Genomic DNA, 19,171 nt, shown 5'->3' with positions numbered 1-19,171 from the left:
TCAAGCCCAGGTTGTCAGTGCAAATCTAATAGACATCCAAGAAACTAGTTGTCAAATAGACAGATTAAACAGACTTTATATGTGTAGTCATTCATGTCTGTTTATCTGATGACTAGTCTAGTTTTGGGTTATTCTATTAGATTTCCACTGACAGCCCAAATTTAGCCTTGTTTTAGCCAAGACGACTTTGTTTAGACATTTATTAGACATCTTTTGAACACAAAAAATGCTTGCTGGGTAGATTCAGCTACACCAGCCACACACCTAGTTGTGTGCATTCTTTAATTACTTATTTGAAATGTACAATTGAAGTCAGAATTATTAGCCCCCTTCAAATTTTTTTCTTCTTTTTTAAATATTTTCCAAATGATGTTTAACAGAGCAAAGACATTTTCACAGTATGTCTGATAATATTTTTTCTTCTGGAAAAAGTCTTATTTGTTTTATTTCGACTAGAATAAAGGCAGTTTTTAATTTTTTAAACACCATTTTAGGGACAAAATTATTAGCCCCTTTAAGCTATATTTTTTCTCGATAACCTACAGAACAAACCATCGTTATTCAATTACTTGCCTAATTACCCTAACCAGCCTAACTAACCTAATTAACCTAGTTAAGCTTCTAAATGTCACTTTAAGCTGTATAGAAGTGTCTTAAAAATATGTACTCAAATATTATTTACTGTCATCATGGCAAAGATAAAATAAATCAGTTATAAAAAAATGAGTTATTAAAACTATTATGATTAGAAATGTGTTGAAAAAATCTGCTCTCCATTAAATAGATATTGGGGAAAAAATAAACAAACAGTCTAATAATTTAGGTGGGCTAATAATTCTGACTTCAACTGTATTTAGTAATTATATTATTATCGTTTATTTATTATATACAGTTGACATCAGTCCAAATAGTTAGCCCTGCTAAATTATCAGCCCCCCTGTATATTTTTGTCCCCAATTTCTGTTTAAAGGAAAGAAGATTTGTTTCAACACATTTCTAAACATGATAGTTTATTTTTAATAACTGATTTATTTTATCTTTGCCACGATGACAGTAAATAATATTTGACTAGATATTTTTCAAGACACCAGTATTCAGCTTAAAGTGTCATTTAAAGGCTTAACTAGGTTAAAAAGGCAAATCATGGTATAAGAATGGTTTGTTCTGTAGACAATTTAAAAATATATATTCCTTTTGAGGGCTAATAATATTATGAACATGCCACATACTGTGGAAATGATTGCCTATGGTCATCAACAGCATGCTACAATCACGTAAACTGAAAATAACCCAGAATACACATGTATCCATGTCAAAAAGAGTGGCAGATTGGTAACAAGCCCATCCGAGTGTCCCTAAAGAGGCACTATATATATTACATAAACTTGGGGGGTCTGGAAATGATCTCTTTTTGCGAGTTGTAGCCATGAAACCCAACACTGAAGCTGCAATGTGTCCATACAGAGATGACAGTAACCGTATCTGTCTGGCAGTGGTCATCCATGCCATCTAGAGAACCATGTGTTAAGAAGAAAGGAAGATGAAACTGAAAGAGACATGGAGATGTGATGAGAGGGATGAGATAGAAAGAGATGATGGAAACCTGAGGACATCCTCACCATCCCCCGCGTTCCAACACCACCGCGGGTGTTTTATCTCGGGCCCCCTCACACACACACTCACAAAGGAGAGATTAAAAATAACATGTGGATCTGAAAAGGTTAATTAGGATAAGATATTCCAATTAGTACTTCATCTCAGCAGGGTAAGGCAATTAGGTCGATTTGAGCACAGTCTGAGTGGGAGACATTTATACTGAGACCGGCTGCGTCTGACATTTGAGGGGCTCCCAAAGACCGGAAACGGCTCTTCGTGACAGGTTGAACCCTGCCTTTGGCATTTGGTTCAATATTATCTCTGAGCAGTTGCAATCCTAAAAATTCGTAGCACAGACTGGAGATGCAAATTCTAGTCTGAGGCATGAGCTGAAGTCACATTTGTCTCTAAATCGATAATTTTAAAACGATACCAGCCTGAACCGATAAATTTTAGCTCAAAATTAATTGACAAAAAAATATATATATATATATATATATATATATATATATATATATATATATATATATATATATATATATATATTTTTTTTTTTAATATATATATATATATATATATATATATATATATATATATATATATATATATATATTTACATACAAATTATATATAGCCCAAAATTAATTGACAAAAAAATTATCTATATATATATATATATATATATATATATATATATATATATATATATATATATATATATATATACATATAATTTTTTTAAATATTATAATTGAACAATATAAATATATATTTATAATAAGTTTAAAGTAAACATCAATTCATATTTTATATATTTGAATTGCATTAATATATTTCTTTTGATCATTTGTTTGTTAGCATAAATGCAAGATTACATTATGCTATTAACTTAAGATTACATTATGCATACATTATGCTAGCAAGATTACATTATGCTATTAACATTACATTAGCTTACTACTAACATATATATATATATATATATATATATATATGATAATAATTTTTTTATATTTATATATATATTATAATATATATATATATATATATATATATATATATATATATATATATATATATATATATATATATATATATATATATATATATATTATTATTATTTTTTTTTTTTTTTTATAATTGAACAATATGAATATATATTTATAATAAGTTTAAAGTAAACATCAATTCATATTTTATATATTTGGATTGCATTAATAGATTTCTTTTGATCATTTGTTTGTTAGCATGAATGCAAGATTACATTATGCTATTAACATTACATTAGCCTAATACTAACCTTTTGGAAGGCTGTCATCAAAATCAGGGAACACCTTTTTTCTGGGTTTGGGGCTTGTGATGCTTTTTGATCAGTTTTAGTCTGATCATGTTCTCACCACAATCAATCTGCTCCAGGGTTTGTTTGAAAGTGTACCGAGACCACGTCTTCAATGAGCTCCACTTTTGGTGCTCCCTCAGTTCAATTACTACATTCATACCTGCCCAAACGAACGCACCAAGATGGAAAACGAACTCTAGTGCAATTCAACTGAACTAAATAAGGCAGTTGTGAAAGCACCCTTATTTTTAAAAATCTTAGTTGAAGCAATAAAATAGACAATTTAGTTGCGGTAAATATGGTTTCGATGTATATAATAACTAATCTAATTTAATTCAGACATCAAAAATAAAATGTATTATCATTGACCTATAAATACTTTTACTCTATTTTTCAGGATTTCCGCGAGTACTTAAGTCTTAAATTTCAAAAACAATTTTCAAAAACAAATTTCAAACAAATTTTAGGCCTTAAAAAGTCACTTAATTCACTTAATTATTGTGTTGTTAGTCTTAAATCATTTAAAACAGGTCTTAATTTTCTTATAAAGCTACCCAATCACCAATAATTCATTTAAAAACTATATATATATATATATATATATATATATATATATATATATATATATATATATATATATATATATATATTATTGCAAAGAGATACAATTCATAACAGCTGTTCGACATGTTTACAGCAAATTCACCTAATGAAATTCCCTAAGCAGGGAAAGAAAACTAAAGCAACACATCCCTTTACATGATTTTTCATTAATATAAAGACTATTTAGAGAAATAACTGGGCCAAAATCTAAATCCTTAGTGTTTAGCCATGTAAAAGTCTAAAATTTCATTCATAATGGTCTCAAAAGGATCTTTAAAAGTCTTAAATTTGACCTGCAGAAATCCTGTTTTTAATCATGCATCATAACTTTTTGGTAGACCTTTTGGGCATAGGTTACCATGAAAGCAAACTCAAAATGTGAGTTGTGTCAGGAACTCATATTCACCATTGAAATTGGTCAACAGGGATGTTTTTTCTCAGAGTTGAAAATATAGAGTTAAACTATGTGTTTTGCATCAGAATTTCCCCATGCCTTGTATTAGTATTTACTACTAGCTTGTAATTTAGCCATTATGAAAATTATTTAACCATTGACTTCCATATAAAATAGTTTTTTCCTGCTATAAATGTAAATGGTTACCTCTTTAAGGATTACTTAGAGTAAATAATTAATTGACTAAATATAATTTCAACAAAAATTGGAGTTTGTTGCAGGAGTCTTAACCAGTTTGCCAAAGTCAAAACACTTCCACTACCATTGGTCTGTTTATATTTGAAGACCAATGAACAATATATTATCAGATCATCCACATCTTAAAATGGATTTTTTAAGCCTGTTTACAAAAATCACAAACTAACTAGGGGTGTCAAACTCCAGTCCTGGAGGACCACATCCCTGAACAATTTAGCTTCAACAGCAATTAAACACACCTTATCAAACTAATTGAGTCCTTCAGGTTTGTTTGAAACCTACAGGTAAGTTTGTGATGAAGCAGGGTTGAAACCAACCTCTGTAGGACCGTAGACCTCCAAGAACTGTGTTTAACACACCTATTCTGCATTAATAGTCTTAAAATAACTTTGTGGAGGGCTACAGCACTCTACAATTTGGCTTCAACTGTAATTAAACACACCTTATCACACAAATACAGGTAAGTTTGAGTTGAAGCAGGATAGTAACTAAACTCTGTAGGAGTGTGGTCCTGAAGGAACTGTGTTTGACACCTCTACTCTAGAGTGACACTTTCACAATCATTTCCAGGAGTGCCACAGCCCTGCACAATTTAGCTCCAACCCTAATTAAACACACCTGATCAAACTAATTGTGTCCTTCAGGCTTGTTTGAAACCTACAGGTTGTCTTTGTGTTGAAGCAGGATTGTAACTGAACTCTGTCGGATTGTGGACCTTCAGGAACTGTGTTTGACACCCTTATAGAGTAATGGTCCAAACTCAATTTCTGATGGGCCACAGATCTGCAGGGTTTAGTTTCAACCAGCTCCAACTCACACTTGCCTAATAGTTTCTAGTAATCCTGAACACCTTGATTAGTCGGAGCAGGTGTGTCTGATTAAAGTTGAAGTGAACTGTGCAGAGCTGTGGCCCTCCAGGAGTCGAGTTTCAGACCTATGCTCTGGAGATTGTTGTTTTTCCCAAAATCAAATTATAGTTTCGAAGTTTTTTTTTTTATGGTGAGAAGCTTCCACAGTATTAACATCTTATCTTCTCTCTAGTATATCATTCAGAAGGTCATCGTTATCACACAATAAATACTTTATATAGCTTTATTTTACATTCTTAGGAGATGCAAAACACAGACGTTTTAGCACAATGCCTTCCTCAGAGCGTGACGCAATCTTCTTATTCCACAGTCAATCACATTGCGTCATTAGTTGGATGGCTACTCAATAGACCCTTTTCACATTTCCAGGTTTCTCAGTGGCAGAAGTCGTCATAGTTGAAAAGACTTCAACTTAGAGCATAGTGAATGGAAGAGGACAACAATTTTTTTTACAGTCTTATTTGCTCAAATAATATAAGAAAAACTCCACGATGATGTTATGGAGTTTGCATGTTCTCCCTGCGTTCACGTGGGTTTCCTCCGGATGCTAAGGTTTCTCCCACAGTCCAAAGACATGTGGTACATGAGAATTGAGTAGGCTAAATTGTCCGTAGTGTATGAGAGTGTATGGTTGTGTCCCAGAGATGGGTTGCAGCTGGAAGCGCATCCGCTGCGTAAAAACGTGCTGGATAAGTTGGCGGTTCATTCCGCTGTGGCGACCCCGGATTAATAAAGGGATAAAGCCGAAAAAAATGAATGAATGAATGAATGAATGTTCATACTTTTTTTATATATATATTAAAACCTTTCAAGTATTTCATTTGCTGATGATCATTAAAAGCGCTATAACAGGCTTGTGAAAAGGGTCCATAATTAAAAACAATCTAATTTTTTTTTCAATTTAGCTAACAACACAAGAAATATTTCCTTCACCTGTAAAAGCATTATCTCCATTGTACAGGAAAAACATTTCAATTATCATCATTCATTTCTTCATCAACTGATACATTGAAATTCCGACAGTCTAAGACACGGGCGGACTGGCCATCTGGCAATTCTGGCAAATGCCAGAAGGGCCGGACCAATTTTTAAATGTGGGCCGGTCCGTTTTTTTTAATTTTTTTTTATGTGTATTGTTCTTACGTGCAGGCAGCTTCTATGTCTTGCTAGATGTGATATTATGATGATGATAATAAAAAAATAAAATAAAAATAATAATAATAATGTTAAGCATTTGGCCCAATTGGTGACGGCCACCTGATTGCAAGATGGGCCGACCCAATTCGAGGTTACCCGGACGTAATCAAAATCAGGCAAATATGTCAGATCATTTCACCATCTGTACACCAAAATAAATAGTAAATGTCCGTGTCCGTGGGTGGGTTGTGTCGGTGTGGTAATGTGGGCTGATGTGGCTACAGTGCCAGGGCTGAATTTTTGTCCCAGTCCACCCCTGGTCTAAGACACTAAAAATGCATTATTTGTTTTATTATACACGTAAAATCCACGATTCACAATAGTGTAAATGAACGATAAAACATTAAAGAAACACTGAAAGATCCAATTCCTCATTTATTCCTCTTGGTGTAAGTGATTTTAATTTATGAATCCAGAACGCTTCTCTTTGGCCCTGTTTACACTGCCAGGTAAATGTGACCCAATTCCAATTTTCGCTCATATGTGACACAGATCAGATCTGTAAACACACACAAAAAAAAAACAAAAAAAAAACAAGCATTCGAATATACAGAGATGGGTTTCAGGCCTCCTTCATATGTGGAAACAAATCAGATATAAATCGGATATTTGACAATGCGAATATCATGTGAACAGGCCGATCGGATTTATTGAGGCGTTCCTTTTTGTGCGTCATTAAACTTGCGACAATGTGGTGCTTCTCCGCGGTTTAATGACGTAGTAGAAAAAGATGCTGGCGGTGTAAACAACAACAACAGAGGAAACGAGGAGGAGGAAAGTGGTCAGTTGCCACAATTTGCACCGACCAGACTTGAGGTCTCTCTCGTACCCACAAATTCCTCGGAAAGGTGGAGAACACCATATATAAACCAGATGTGCAAGTGATGATGGCCCTTTCCCTCCTCCGCCTCTAATCATTTTAAAGATGGCCAAACTTCGCATATTTTGCAGAGCTAAAAGCAAGACGATTACTTCCATGGTGGCTAGTGTGGCGCAGATGCTAGAACCCGCCTTTACGCATGAACAACATTGTAAATTGTATGGCAAGAGTAAACACATGAATTGGATATGGTTTACAATTAAAAGAATGTGTAAACGGACAGGCAAACAAATCAGATATAGGCAACAAATCGGAATTGGGCATCAAGACCTGACAGTGTAAATGGGACATTTTTACACTACGTTTAGGTACACCTACGTTTACACTAATACGTCTTAGTGTTAAAATGCCATTTTAGAACGAAAATGATCCACATCGTGTTTTACCTACTGTAGCATTTCTGAACAGCCCTCCGTTCGCTGAAAACGCACATCACATGACCACACAGAGACACAGCCACACACACACACACACACACTGTCATGTGCTCCTCTGAGCTCCAGAGAGCAGTGCACGTCGGACAGTTTATCAAGGATGTACGACTGGATCCCGTCTCACTATTGTTGTTAATCGTGATATTCAGGCATCCCAAGTCTCCCGGAATTTCCGGGAGTTTCTATGCATTTGCGGGACTCATAATGCACAAAAACGAGTGATAATCTCCCGGAAATCGCGCGTCTCCCTCCCGGTCCTCAAATAAGTCACGCTCCCTTCTCATCCCCGGATCCCTCCTCGCTCTTCAGACACGTCATGCATGCTCTATCAACCCCCTCCCACCCCCCACCCTCAAACATACGATGCCAAATTGGTCGACATCTCCCAAACCTAATGGTTTATGTGTGGATTAAGGTTACAGATGTAAGATGTACTGATGTAGTTACATGCATGTATTTAATCAAACAGAAGTGCAATGTAAATACATGCAAATAGACAATACGCGCATTGTAACAAATTATTCACTTCAGTGTAAGTACATAATAGTTATAATATAATATAATATAATATAATATAATATAATATAATATAATATAATATAATATAATATAATATAATATAATATAAAATGGGACCAATAACAGTATCTTTAGCTTTGAAACTTCTTGTCCTTAATGAAGAATGAAAAATAATTTGATGTGCATTGAGTTGGTCTGAGCCTTTGATTAATGTTGCATTAGGAAAGTGAAGCATTGCCATCTGCATGTATGCAACTGTGCCACTTAAAGCATTTAAAAATATATCATGTAGCATGCAGATTCAGCGTGGTTTAGCCTGAGAGAAAACAAATCCCTGTTACCATAGTTACCCATTCATTTATATAGGGAAAATGGAGAGATTTTTTCTATTGAGTGAGCATTTGCAGATTTCTTATTTACATATAAATAAATAGTAATATAGAATTGACTTGGAGTCTGCAATGTGAATTGCATCTTTTAAAAATCCCAAATGCAACTTAGGTGATTCCCATCAAGTTGTTAGAGCTGCTGACTGCAGTATTGGTATCCTAGTAACCAGCAGTACACAAAGACAGCATATTGGAGACAGCTGATGGGTCATGTGGGTGTAATGTTCATTACGTCAGAGTTTTTTCGGCAAATATGTTTCCATTTCCTATTATTCGCATGAACTTTTTTCCAGTAAAGTCCAAAACCACCTAAAGCAAGTGTAGAAGCTTTCTTTTTGGCTAATTAAGGGCTTTTAATAAAATAAAATAAAAGTGTATACAAAGTATACACAGGGTGATGGAAACCCAGTTGTGATTAAGTTGTTAGTGGCAGCTGCAATGATGTTGATAATGCGCCTAAAGTGGATAATCAAGCTAATCTTCAACTTAATTATCTGTAAACCCCACATGCACAAATATTCCTACCACTAACTGGTTAAACCTCTAAAGACATCCCTGCAGAAAAGAATATAGCTGTGCAAATTATATTGAATTATCATAAACTACATTACAGGCAATCATCTCACCACATCTACACTGCAAAAAATGCTGTAAATTATACAGTATTAATGGCCATTTTTACAGTAAATTTTTTTTTACTGGCAAAATTTACAAGCGTATTACTTGCAATTTTTACAGTACTAGTGGCAATTTTCACAATATTATTGGCAAAATTTACAAGGGCACAGTAAATTAACAATTACAACTGTCTCGTAAAGCTACAGCACAATTGTAATTGTTCATTTACAGTGTGCTTGTAAATTTTAGTGTTACTGTCAACTTTTACAGTATTACTGGCAACTTTTACAGTATTACTGGCAAAATTTACAGTATTACTGGCAAAATTTACTAGCACATTGTAAATTAATAATTTCAATTGTGATGTAAAACTGCAGAACAATTGTAATTGTTAATATACAGTTTGCTTGAAAAATTTACAGTATTAATGGCATTTTTATGGTATTACTGGCAAAATTTACAAGCACATTGTAAATTAACAGCTACAACTGTGATATAAAGCTACAGCACAATTTTAATTGTTAATTTACAGTGCGCTTATCAATTTTACAGTATTACTGGCAATTTCTTTAGTATTACTGGCAATTTTTACAGTATTACCGGCAATTTGTATGCTATTATTGGCAATTTTTGGGGTTTTACTGGCAAAATTTACAAGCGAGCGCACAGTAAATTAACAATTACTGTTGTGATATAAAGCTACAGCACAATTGTTAATTTACAGTGCACTAGAAAATTTTACAGTATTACTGGCAATTTGATGGTATTACTGGCAAAATTTACAAGCACACAGTAAATTAACAATTACTATTGTCCTGTAAAACTACAGCACAACTCTAACTGTTAATTTAAAGTTTGCCTGTAAAATTAACAGTATTACTGGCAATTTTTACAGTAATACTGGCAAATTTTATGGTATTCTTGGCTAAATTTACAAGCACATTGTAACCTTAACAATTACAACTGTAATGTAAAACTACAGCACAATTGTAATTGTTAATTTACAGCACGCTTGTACATTTTACAGTATTACTGACAATTTTTACAGTATTACCGACATTTTTTTATGCTATTACTGGCAATTTTGTGGGAATTTACAGGCAAATTTTACAACCGCACAATAAATTAACAATTGCAATTGTGATATAAAACTACAGCACAATTGTAGTTGTTAATTTACAGTGGGCTAGTAAATTTTACAGTATTACTAGTAATTTTTACAGTATTACTGGCATTTTTTACAATATTGCTGGCAATTTTATGGTATTACTGGCAGAATTTACAAGCGCGCAGTAAATTACCAATTACAACTGTGATCTAAAACGACAGCACAATTGTAATTGTTAATTTACAGTGCACTTGTAAATTCTACAGTATTACTGGCAATGTTTACAGTATTACTGGCAGTTTTTACAGTATTACTGGCAAAATTTACAAGCACACAGTAAATTAACCATTAAAACTGTTCTGTAAAACTACAGCACAATTGTAATTGTTAATTTACAGTGCACTTGTACAGTGCACCAGTAATACTGTAAAATTTACAGTATTTTTTACAGTGTACTATCCGGTTTAGTTGTTTTTAGACTTGCATTTCTTTTTGCATCCACACAAAGCCATTGTTTTCCATCTTTAGGGTTTTTAGGAGCAACAAACATGGCTAACGCTGCCCTTGAAACCTGATATCCCTTGAGCATTGCATATACTTCCCTCCATTAAAGTGAGTCCTTCACACACTGTAACTCAGACATAAAACTAGCCTGTTGTACAACACGTGAAGTTATTTGAGACCGTGTGTCCTCCAAAGCCACAGTAAACAGCAGTAATGTGAAGAGATAAGAAGTGATACGTTGTTCTTAAGTGTGACTTGACCCACAATCCGTGTTCAGGCGGTCACAAAGCACACCTTGAAACAACCGCTAAGGGCAAAACGCTTTGTAATGAAGATGATCACACTAAGCAGGAGGAGGATGCTGTGTATTCTGTGATCATGATAATGAGGACGATTATGAAAGTCATCGTGACAATGCTTGCCATCGTACTTGGCTTCACATGGGGAAATTAGGATGCACAACACAATGTTTAACCCTTTAGCTTTCACTATAAGAAATACAAAACATTTTTGAGCAGGTAATTTGAGTTACTCACACCTCTATATACCAGTTTAGAGTTTGCTTTAATGATAACCTGTGCACATAAGGTCAACCAAAAAAGTTTTGATGCCAGTTAAAGGGTTTATGCAGCAATGTTGTTGATATATTTATGTGTCAAAGATGATATGTGCTATATTTTTGGTGTCTGAATCCCATTACATTTAATTTATATACATTGAGACCACATTTAATAAAACAAAATCATCTATTTTATTGCTTCAAATAAGGTTTTTAACGATAAAACTAATGTTCCCTAATTTATTTTGCATATTTATATAAAAATGAAACCAATATGTTTATTCTGGCCTGTTCATATTAATAAAAATAAAACATATCACATATATTTTAAATAATTAAATGATTTTGAATTAATTAAACTCAATATTGTTTGTCAAATGGTAAAAACCTAGCTTTCACTAAGAAAAACAAAACATGTTTGAGCAGGTAATTTGAGTTACTGACACCTCTCTAAGGTAATTTTGAGTTTGCTTTAATGATAACCTATGCACATAAGGTACAATTGCCAGTTAAAGAGTTTATGCAGCAATGTTGTAAAGCCTTATGCATGATTAAAAATAGAAATATTTATGTGAAAAATTATATGTTCTATTTTTTCGGTGTCTGAATCAAATTAGGTTAGATTTTATATACATGGAAACCATATTTAATGCAACTAAATTATCTATTTTATTGCTTCAATTAAGTTTTTTAGGGATAAAAAGTCAAAATATGTGTGAAATAATGTTCCATAATTTATTTTTGTATATTTATGTAAAAATTAAACCAACACATTTATTCTGGCCTCTTCTTATTAATAAATATAAAACATATTAAATATATATATATATATATATATATATATATATATATATATATATATATATATATATATATATATATATATATATATATATATATATATAATAATTAAACGATTTTTAATTAACTAGCTGTCACTATAAGAAAAACAAAACATTTTTGAGCAGGTAATCTGAGTTACTGACACCTCTCTAAAATAGTTTTGAGTTTGCTTTAATGATAATCTATGCACATAAGTTACAATTGCCATTTAAAGGGTTTATGCAGCAATGTTGTAAAGCCTTATGCATGATTAAAAATAGAAATATTTATGTCAAAGTGTTCTATTTTTAGTGTCTGAATCAAAATAAATTATATTTTATATGGAAACCACATTTAATGCAACTAAATTGTCTATTTTATTGCTTCAATAAGTTTTTTAAGGGATAAAAAGTCAAAATATGTGTGAAATAAAGTTCCATAATTTATTTTTGTATATTTATGTAAAAAATTAAACCATATGTTTATTCTGGCCTCTTCTTATTAATAAATATAAAACATATTAAATATATTTAAAATTTAAATGAAACAATTTTTTTAAATGATTTTGAATTAATTAAACTCAATATTTTTTTGCCAATATGGTAAAACCTAGCTTTCACTAAGTAAAACAAAACATATTTAAGCAGGTAATTTGAGTTACTCACACCTCTGCGTTTGCTTAAATGATAACCTTTGCACATAAGCTACAATTGGCAGTTAAAGGGTTTATGCAGCAATGTTGTAAAGGCATATGCATAATTAAAAATAGAAATATTTATGTCAAAGATGATGTGTTCTATTTTTGGTGTCTGAATCAAATTACATTAGATTTCATATACATGGAAACCATATTTAATGCAACTAAATGGTCTGTTTTATTGCTTCAACTAAGTGTTTTTAAAAATAAAAGTCAAAATATGTGTGAAATAATGTTCCTTAATTTGTTTTTGTATATTTTTGTAAAAATAAAACCAACACATTTGACATCTGACCTGTTCTTATTAATACATATAATAATATTTGTAATTATTTAATAATTTTAAATGAATTAAACTGAATCCTTACAATCTGAATGTCTTTCAACAGACATTAGCAGAGCATAAAGATTAAATGTTTCCGCTAACACATTTTTTTTTTTGGATCATTCAAGTACTTAAAAAATGTCTGGTTATTAATATGCATGACATATTGGATATTTTTTACACTGAATGACACTTTACTGGGTGTCTCCTGTAGATCACGATGAATGAATAATAGACTAGATGTATTTTGCTTATAAAAAAATTGACAAATTTAATAAGACACATCACACGTCCCACATTTAAAGCAGTATTACAGTTTGTTTTGGTGCTTTTCAGATGCCAAAAACATTTAAAAAGCAACTCTCGATGATCTAAAATAGGGGCATCTATCATTTGCAACAATTACAAATGGCAAACTGTTAAATTTTGGGCCGAAATTTGCTCTCAGTGTGCTGTCAAAGGCAGCTCTTCTGCGAGAGAGAGTAGACAATCACTACTATTACCAGCCTGATAATCTTACTTGGCTTCACACCACAAGCATTCGCCGACTAATCACCCTACAAATGAAGACCCGCAGTATAAAACACTCACAAAGGCACAAACGCATTGCTTTTTTACACAAAGACTAAGAAGGTTTATCTGATTCCCCAGAGAAGGATAAGCTCGCTAATAACAGATGAAGAAGTGTTCATTTGAGACCATTAATAATACATACAAATACAGTCCGATTACTCCACAATGGGCCATCTTTAGGAGTAATGGCTTACATAACAAAGCAATGATACATGGATGATTCCCAAATTGGTCGGATGCCCTGAGAAAAGGTAACTCTATCCAGTACTAGGCTGCGTAGTAGTGGCTCATAATTACTATGTGAACGACCTTTTTGAATGTCATTTATTTTGGTGCAGATTCCTGAAGATCATGACAGTTATTGTTTGTGTCAAGGCACAGCTCGGTTGATTTAGAGTGGCAGCTTTCTGTTAAATCAACACCAGATGTGGTTCTTAATTCATTTACAGAAAAAAAAAAAGATTTCTTATGCACTAATTTTATCTTTTTATCTTTCTTATGCACTAAAATTATATATTTTTAAAATAATTTGATTCTAAAATGTATTACTTAAGCTGTTTAGTCTGAAAAAATTGACTTTAAGTGTTAAAAAACGTAAAATACCTGCAAATGAAATCACCTTGAATTTCTGTTTATGATATTTGTTGTTGTTTTAAGCTCAAACCCATGTAATTTAACCCTTTTTTCAAGCTGCAAGAATGTTCCAAGAATATTTAGAATGTTTAAGAACGTTCTAAGAATGACACACGCACTAAATAGAATCATTTCTTTAGCGTTCTAAAAGTTACACACCAGCAAAGCCACATATAAATCAATTAAGCTTCCACTCACCTCTTTATCACGTTCAATTTCCAGCCCTGCGTCCTTTAAACTGCCCTCAAACTCTTCCCGGATCATGATTTTCTCCCCTTCGGCAGGGTCCGGTGGTCCAACATCAACCACCACCTCCGCAGGCTCCTCTTTCCCTCCTTCTGGGTCTTTTTCCTCCACTCCTAAATGATAACTTCCATTGGAGATGATGGACAGTCTGTGCTGACTAGGAGACCCCCTGATGGAGGAACGCTTTCGGTAGTGGAACACCAGCACATAGTCCACTTTCCTTCGGCCGTCAGCAAAGTAGAGCCGCTTGCGAGGGTCCTGGTCCATGTCCATCATGTTATTGGCCACCTGAACAGGTGAGAGGAGAATACAATGTACCTGGGCTCAGTGTTCATCAGCAGTGTGCGTGGATATCAAATTCAACACAGGAGAAAGGGGGGAGGGAGGGAGTATGGTGAGGATAGATGTAGGTCAGACTATTGCTTCTTAATTTGGCTGCTCTCAATATACTCTTCAATTTAGATTGGCAATAGACACTATCCGCTGATGCCATTTATTTCTGGGTTACTGCCTCTAGAGCTGTTTGCGTATTGCTATTCTTTTAGTAGAGAGATGAAGATCATACTCACGTGGATCTTGTTGCCACTCGTCTGCAACATGTTGTCACTCTAAAACACAAAGACAAAATGAAACCGCAAGCGTGTTTCCCCGAATATTGCGCCCGTTTCTGGTGACATGCCCGTTTTCTGTTGTCACCCTACAGAGTCGCCACCATCCATCTTTCTCTCTGTTTATCCATCGATCTCGCGACGCACGAAATCCATCCGTCTGTCTGATTTTGGCACCGGCGACTGGGAAGCGCGAAGATGTGCTTCATGCACAACAGAACGCATCTCCACAGAAACTTCTGGTTTGTCCCTGACTAATTGTCCCTGGAGGAATACCTGCGCGTCTCCAAGCGCCAGAGCGCATCATTACGCGCCAAAGGGGCTCGCGCGCGTGCGTAAAAATGGAGCCGCCAACAGGTTGAAAAGACCTGTAGAGAAAAAAAAATTACGCGCACATCCGTTTAAATTGTATTTGGACGAAAAACATATGGTATGAGCTTCATATATACGGTTTAGTGCGGCTAAATGCCTGCCGAATGCGAAGTGTATGAAGAAAAAATGTTATTGATGGAGTAAATACGTTGTTGTTGTTGTTGTTGTTGTTAAACAATAGCCGAAGCATATCAGAAGGTTTAAGGCATAAAAAATATGTAAGACTGGCTCAAAAGACAACAGAAATATATGTAATTAATCTGATTTTATTAAACTAATATGTTTTAATATTCATTCCATAGTTATGAGATGTTGCATATGAATGTTCTCTCAACATTTTCTCAACATTCATATGGAAATGTGATATAAATTATGGCATACAAGTCCATGTTAGGATTTCACGTAAATGTCATATGAACAACATGTAGTTCGAAATATTGCACAAAAAATGGTCATTTGTTCACAAATTATTTTCAAGCATTAATATTACAAATGTTTACATATATTTATGAATACATTAGCTATCATTTCATATGCCCCAAAGGGTTGTACTATTTTTGTAAATTGAAAAGGGCATACTTTCGCGTGTGTAACAGAAGAGTGGGCAAGCTTTATCATAATATTTCCTGTCAATCATCTTGTCACATCATCCACATTTCGTGTATTGGAGATGAAACAGCGAATTGCGAGACTTTCAGGCAAATAACATGTTTTTAAGACGTTAATAATATTGTTGCAGATTAAATATAACGCGGATAACATGTTTTCAACTAGATTAATGATAGCAATAATTTGTTACACATCTTTAACTTAGCCTCTCCGTTTAATCGTGGACTTCGCGCAACCGCACTTTGATTTGTCTACCGAAAATAGACCACGCGGGTAACATTTTGGAATTCCCTTTTAATTTGGAATACCCGTTTAAACTACGATTTGGAACACAAACGTTATTTTTCGAATACAGTTTAGAACAGATAGAACGTACACTGGAATGCAGCAATAGTTTTTCAATCAGAATGTTTATTTTTGGTTGTGAGAGAAATATTCGAAAAACGTTATGATGATTTCACATTTGAATGTCCCCTCAACATTCTGAAAACCCAGTTTTACCTAATTTTAAGAAATGTGTTTTGGTTGTGTGAATGTTACAAAAATATTCAATTCTTTCAACTTCCAAACATTATAGGATTGTCACAATTGATTTCTCACAATTTAAAAATCAATTGTATAATAAGAATGCTTTTCTTAGTTGTGTCAAAGTTAGGGGAACATCCCATTCTATTATTTTGATAACAATTGAAGCTTTACATTGGAATTTTCCCTTTACATTTAAAACAATTTCACTAGAATTTAATTTCTGTCATATTTTATTTGGTTTTACATTTAAAGTGTTCAATCATATTTCATAGCTCAGACACATTTAATAAATTAATTATTAAATGTTTTTAATAAATATATTTGTCCCCACTGTTAATACGACATTTAAATCTTTTCACTTCCCTGAAGAAAAGCAATTGTTTTGTAGGTTCTGCAACTTTATCCTCTGCCATCCTGGTGTAAATTTATTAGTTTATTCAAGATAATTTCTCTCTAGCTTCAAAATGTGCATACATTTCATTAATTAATTATATTGTAAAACCTCAAATTTTGCCATTGCACATGATGCCTTGGTGTATCAGCGACATGCAAAGGGTGGTTAGAAATACTGTATAAAATGCTGGGTTCCACACAATTCCTTCATGTGGTTCCAACACAAATCCATTAAGTTAACTTCATTTTTTTGCAAATTTAGTTGGAATGAACATAAAACAATGAAGTCCCCCCCCCCCCCCCCCCCCAAAAAAAAAAAAAAACTCAAGAATTGTGTTGATTCAGCTTATTTTAAATAAGCAGTTTAAACTAGCAGCTAAAATAATTTTTGGAGTCAAGCCTATAACACTTAAAGACTGAATTTATTTACCACATGAGTCATCAAGGTTACTCACGTGGTGCAAAGACTCCTCAATAAAGTCAACCGAGTCATCAAAGGTGCAACTGATGGAGTTCATGACTTCAATCTCAGAAATATCCCTTAAATCACTGCAAACTGATGAGGACTCGCTCAAAGCAGTGCTGACTCCATTCAGAACATGCAGATCATCCATCCCTGTTGATGGCAAAGATTTATTAGTTTAAAAATATCAATACATTTCTTTAAGGAGACTTAAAAAGGCAATTCCAGCATTTATTGAAAGAGAATTAACGGTTACACTTTATTTTGATAGTTGAGTTGAGTATTAGACTGTCTGCTTAATATTTGTTGATACTGCTGCTACACATTTAACTGACGATAAGAAACTTTGCAAGTACATGTTAACTTACACTAACCCTAACCTAACAGTCTACGTATAATTTAATGAGAATTAGTTGGCATGTCGATAACTTAAATGCATGTAGGTAACTTAAAATCAACGAACGCACCATCAAAATAAAGTGTGACGAAAAGAACTTATATAAAAATAATCAAAGCAATTGCTATTCTTTAACGCAAAACTAAATAGAGTACAATTATCTGAATATAAAGAAAACGTAATGAAAATGTAATTGAATGTCATCGATAAACTATTTTTTATCTATAAAAACATTCTTCAACTTATATTATGTATTCAAGTATAGCTCGTACAAGTGTTTTCACTGTTGTCAACAGCACATTTAATTGCTAAAAATGTCCATACAAGTCTTAAAAAGAGACTTAAAAAGGCAGTTCCAAGATGTAATGATAGAGAACAAACATATTTTTAATTAATCAAAGTAATTGCTATTATTTAATGCAAAACTAAGTAGTATACAAATACAGTTGAAACCAGAAGTTTACATACCCTCTAAAAAAAGGAACATAACCCTTTTTAAAAAGGAGAATAAAAAAATATATATTAATTTCTAGACAGTCAAAGTTTACACACATTTCCTTGGTATTTTTTTTAGCTTTGCTTTTAAACTATATAGCTTTTCTCAAATGTTTTGGGTGTCCTTCCACAAGCTTCTCACAATAGTTTGAAGGAATTTTGGCCCATTCCTCCTAACCGAGTCAGATTTGTAGGCTGCCTTGCTCGCACAAGCTTTTTCAACTCTGCCCACAAATTTTCTATAGGATTGACATCAGGGCTTTGTGATGGCCACTCTAAAATATTCACTCTGTTGTCCTTAAAGCACATTTTAACTAATTTGGCAGTATGCTTAGGGTCATGGTCTGTTTGGAAGACCCATTTGTGGCCAAGTTTTAATTTTCTGGCTAATGTCTTGAGATGTTGCTTCAGTATCTCTACATAATTTTCCTTCTTCATGATGCCATCTATGCTGTGAAGTGGACCAGTCCCTCCTGCAGCAAAACAAGCCCACAACATGATGCTACCACCCCCATGCTTCACAGTTGGGAGGGTGTTTCTAGTCTTGTAAGCTTTCCCCTTTGTCCTCCAAATGTAACAGTTCAATCTTAGCACCATCAGAGCACAGGACATGTCTCCAAAAATTTGTCTTTTTCCCAGTGTAATTTAGCTTATTGTAATCTGGCTTTTTTGCTGATTCTGGTTTGTTGATTTTCCCATGTTGTCACACAAGGAAGCAGTGTGTTTGAGGTTTTCCTTCAATA

General features: G+C 33.4%; 2 protein-coding genes across 21 annotated transcripts in view; one reads left to right on the top strand and one right to left on the bottom strand.

The window, feature by feature from the left end:
- cd9b (CD9 molecule b) overlaps window positions 1-19,171 on the top strand; it is a 142,369-nt gene that overhangs the window by 88,507 nt on the left and 34,691 nt on the right. For 7 of the 17 annotated variants that reach the window (XM_088649762.1, XM_088649763.1, XM_088649760.1 and 4 more), the window contains one exon: window positions 14,602-14,859. The exons of 8 other annotated variants lie outside the window; for them this stretch is intronic. The gene's annotated coding sequence lies outside the window, so the exon portion shown is untranslated. Of the gene's footprint in view, window positions 1-10,732; window positions 10,817-14,601; window positions 14,860-19,171 lie in introns of all 17 variants that reach the window. 2 more of the 17 variants (XM_088649764.1, XM_088649761.1) reach the window with 1 other exon arrangement.
- The window catches only part of ano2b (anoctamin 2b), a 94,563-nt gene that overhangs the window by 73,684 nt on the left and 1,708 nt on the right, over window positions 1-19,171 (bottom strand). For all 4 annotated transcript variants that reach the window (XR_015942096.1, XR_015942097.1, XM_087247243.2 and 1 more), the window contains 3 exon segments: window positions 17,529-17,689; window positions 15,133-15,171; window positions 14,516-14,851 (listed from right to left, as the gene is read on the bottom strand). Coding sequence is in view for 2 of the 4 variants with exons in the window: in XM_087247243.2 (XP_087103369.1) it covers window positions 14,516-14,851; window positions 15,133-15,171; window positions 17,529-17,689 (536 nt within the window). In the remaining 2 variants the exon portion in view is untranslated.

This window comes from Danio rerio, chromosome 4 (assembly GCF_052040795.2).
Source record: "Danio rerio strain M-AB ecotype USA chromosome 4, GRCz13ab, whole genome shotgun sequence".
Lineage (NCBI taxonomy): Eukaryota > Metazoa > Chordata > Actinopteri > Cypriniformes > Danionidae > Danio > Danio rerio.
Note: the sequence above shows the minus strand (reverse complement) of the source record. Positions and strands in the feature narration are given on the sequence as shown.